Source organism: Austrofundulus limnaeus, unplaced genomic scaffold (assembly GCF_001266775.1).
Source record: "Austrofundulus limnaeus strain Quisiro unplaced genomic scaffold, Austrofundulus_limnaeus-1.0 Scaffold385, whole genome shotgun sequence".
Lineage (NCBI taxonomy): Eukaryota > Metazoa > Chordata > Actinopteri > Cyprinodontiformes > Rivulidae > Austrofundulus > Austrofundulus limnaeus.
Window position 1 is genome coordinate 480,999 of NW_013952787.1, and position 4,278 is coordinate 485,276.

Consider the following 4,278-nt stretch of genomic DNA (forward strand, 5'->3'; position numbering starts at 1 on the left):
CAGAAAGGCAGATGTGGCAGTGGAAGGTGTCAAAGCAGTTTGGAGAGAAAAACAAAGTAAAGAACAAAAAAAAAGAAAAAACGATTAATCGATTATTAAATTAGTCATCGATTAATCGTTGCAGCCCTATTTTTATATTATATTATAGATGCTGGATTAAATCTCAAACATCACTCAGACTGAAAACAATCCAGTTTGTGGGATTTCTGATTCAGGACATAATAAAAACAATCTGGAGCAAACAGCTGTGTGTCAACACAGTGATCACAGAGACGCAATAGTTGATGCCCAAAGACCTGAGTGGGGTCAAAGGTCACAACAGAACAATCAGACAGACTGAACTCTGGTTTGTTTGGAAGACTGCAGGAGAAAGTTTCTTCTCTGTAAAACTAATACAGCAGCACCACTKAGCAAAGTTTACCTGAAGGAACCACAACAACGAGACTAAAGTAGAGAGGTTTATTACACAGGCTGTGTGTCTGAGCAGATCATGTAGGTCCAGAGCTGAACTGACCTGAGTAAAGCTGACAGACTTCACGATGTGTTTGTGTGCCAGTGAGAGGACCTCATCTCCGCTGACTGCATCCCACACCTTCCTGTAAATCACACAGGTGAGTCGTTAGACCAAACACAACACCTACAAAAGATTTTTTTTTTAAGTTCATTTTATAACCAAAATATTCTCAAATCTGCTTTTTTCCAATGAAAAAACAGTCATGTAAGTAAAAGTTTGAGTTAAGAAGACACAAGCTCACCAAATACATATCTAAGATATCCTCACCACATGAAGAAAGCATGACTGACATGTCATATTACCAACAATTTGTGTTGAAAGAGCTGATCCAGCTGGTGATGCATCTACAGACTGATCCATTCAGCAGCCTCAGCATGACAAAACAGCCACAAAGTAAACAGTGTCACGCAAAATGTGGAGGTTTACTTTGAGCCGGTACAATCTTCTTTCACTCTGTTGTCATTTTTGAGTAGGGCTGCCACAAACGATTATTTTTATAATCGATTATTCACTGATTTTTTTTTTCGATTAGTCGTCTAACCAGATCATACATTAATTGAATATAAAACATACAGCTTTTCGCGCCAGAATGCAGTTGCTATTATATAATCATTGTTAGATTTTAGCTATATGCTAACTAAAAATAATTGCTGTTGAAGGCAAGTTCTGCYCTGCAGATATTGTACAGGTTTCTCTTTCATTTTCTTAAAATGATCCCACACTTTTTAAATCCGTTGCCAGGTAGCCATGATACCAGAGCCTGTCTGTATAATGTCTTGTGATGTCCACGGCCTACCCCAGTTACCACTACTGTGCATGTGTGTCGAGGACAGAAAGGCAGATGTGGCAGTGGAAGGTGTCAAACCAGTTTGGAGAGACAAACAAAGTAAATAAACAAAAAAACAAAGAAAACGATTAATCGATTATTATATTAGTTATCGATTATTTTAATAATCGATTAGTCGTCGACTAAATCGACTAATAGTGGCAGCCCTGTTTTTGAGTAAGTCGTTTTAAAAAGTCCAAAAAAAAAAAAAAACAATGAGCCTCATGCAAGAACATGCTCGTATTCTTATCCTAAATTTCTCTTACTTTTGTTCGTACGAAGGGTTCGTACGAAATGCCACGTCAGATTCAACAAACCCTTCCATCTTCAGGAAAAGTGTGTAAATGAGGAGCGTAAACTGATGAATGTGTATCAGGTGGTCGTGCACGAGGAGAGGAGATTAGCATAATCTACCACCCCAAAAACACCATAWAAGGCTAAGTTTCCTGTCTCACATACCAGGAAGTGTTCATTCATAAATGACATTGCAAAGTAAAACGAAGAACTTTACGAGTTCAGAGATTTGACGTCCTGCTCTCAGAGATCCAGAAAAAAAAGAAAAAATTCATTTTTAGCCGCGTCAGACCTGCTAAAGACAAGGAATGAAACGACTGTTGTTAATGTGTCTCCTGTGGGTCGTACACAGACGCRGAAATAAAAATATAAATCATATTTATCTCTCTCTCCAGTCCTGCTCTAGTTTTTCTTTGGTCAAATATTTTCAATTTAAGTGTAAACAACTGTGTTACATAGCTTTCATTTATTCAGAGGAGAGGTCGCGCACCGCTACCCACCCCCGGCCGTCTCCCCCCTCCCAACCGTCGCAAGTGTCAGATGCGTTTCTGAAAAAAAGCATTTTAAAATGTCTCCTAACTTCAATTAAAGCATAATATAAGTTGTTTTTAGTTTGAGATCTTCATATTAATATTGTAGTGTTATACAACAGCATTAATAGCCAATTTCATTTAATCTAACGAATTTATGTCATTAGTTACATTTAAAATCTAATTCCAATTCAAACAGAATAATCTATTGTCAACATAGTTATAGAGTGTGATTTATTTTCAACTCGAAATATCAAACTAATGAAATATAAAGTAGGGTTGGGCATAATCGTATCGTGTGCAATTAATCGTCCGAAAAACATTAATCGATTATTTTTTGGCACTTGACGATTAATACGATTAATGCCACCAGGCAGAATCCACTCGGTGCTCCTCTCTGCTTCAAATATGACGAACATTTTATTTTTAAAAGTTCTGTAATTTATTTATCTATCAAGGTCTGTAATTTTAACATAATTTGGAGCAGGTTTTACAAAGAGCAAATCTTTCCCACTAAATTGGTCATGTGACTAGGACATAAAGGTGTCCAGGGACTCCAGGTGATTAATCGTCAAATTAATCGTTATCAGCTAAATACAATTGTGATTTTTTTTGCCAATATTGCCCAACCCTAATATAAAGTTATTAGTGAGAAAAATCCGTCTGATAACAGGAGACTGACTGCTCATAAAATATCCCACAGGTCTGGACCACTCGTGATTTTTCTTTCATATCTGAAAAAAATCTTATGAGAAAATTGGTGAATGCCACAAATTCTCCTAAATCACTCGTATGCACAACTTAAGAACAAATTTGTTCATACGAACGTTCTTGCATGAGGCCCAATGAAACTGGCAGTCCTTTTAGCTTTGGCCTAACCTCGATGAGAACTTCTGCCTCTTTACTTTGACCAACGTCATGACAGATAAAGTACTAACTAGTGACAACTTTTAGACAGAACATCTCTGTTGGGATATGGCATGTCAGCTCTCTGATGGGGGAGGAGCTTGAGAGGCAGTTGGGTGCACCTTGAAGCACAGAACGGATGAACAACCCATTTCTTGTTAACGTCCCCTCTGGCAGTTGGGAGGTCACAGACGAAGACACGTGGTTTCAGAGTACATTATTCAGTGTGTTAAAAGTAGCGTGGTAAGAAACTCAGCCGCTCCAACTGTTGTGGGCTGATTCCAGGCATGTGTTCCTCAAGACTCTGTATGGTGCTGGACCTTTGCAACATCACAAGCACATTGGGGGTAGTGCCACTGGATTGGCAAACTGGGGGGATGGTTCCCCTTATTTCAAAAAGGAGGAGGACCAGGATGTGCGTTCCAGTTACATCACTCTTAGCCTCCTTGGTCAGGTCAATCCAGGGTTGCTGAAGAAGTCTGATCGAGGGTGGAACCTCAGATTCAGGAACACTGGACCAGCTTTTTACCCTCACTAGGGTCCTCGAGGGGTCATGGGAGTTTGTCCACCCAGTCTACATGTGTATTGTGTACTTGGAAAAGGAAATTGACCGTGTTCCTTGGGGTAGGGGGCTCAAGGAGCATGGAGTAAACAAGATATCAATAAGTGAATCTGATGACAACGTTACTGAGATAAACGAGTGAATTGCCAGAACCACGACCCGGTTGTTGTGGTCCCCAAAAGTAACCTAAAAGTACAAGTAAGTCTGGATTAGGGGTGCACTGATTGCAGTTTTCTGGCCAGTCACTGATCTTTAAATAGTCTAACGTGCAGATACCAGTTTTGGCCGGTATAAATAATTTAAATAACGGACACTGTCAGGTGTTATAAGGTCGCCTTCAATGTTCCAATCTTATTTTATTGAAAAACATTGAAGAATACAAACTTGCTTAACTGGACTTTAACTGGACAGAGCAGAGCAAAGGGGAACGGTGTCTGATTTTCAGACCTTTGTGGAGGTAGACTAGAAACCGAGCTTTTCCACCGATCTTATCTACGTATCGGCCGATCCCCCAAAATTAAGGAAATCATAGCCGTTAAATCTGTGCACCCATAGTCGATTAGTTCTAGACCCCCAGATGTGTTCTCATCACCAGGGGTCGGATTTATAAAACTTGCGTACGCCACTTTTCACGCCAAGGTTGTGA

The 4,278-nt window shown here is 39.6% G+C and overlaps 1 protein-coding gene across 1 annotated transcript in view; it reads right to left on the bottom strand.

Moving 5' to 3' along the window:
* strap (serine/threonine kinase receptor associated protein) overlaps positions 1 to 4,278 on the bottom strand; it is a 23,242-nt gene that overhangs the window by 15,543 nt on the left and 3,421 nt on the right. The window contains exon 3 of the mRNA XM_014023669.1: positions 515 to 596. Within this exon, the coding sequence (XP_013879123.1) occupies positions 515 to 596 (82 nt within the window). The remainder of the gene's footprint in view (positions 1 to 514; positions 597 to 4,278) is intronic.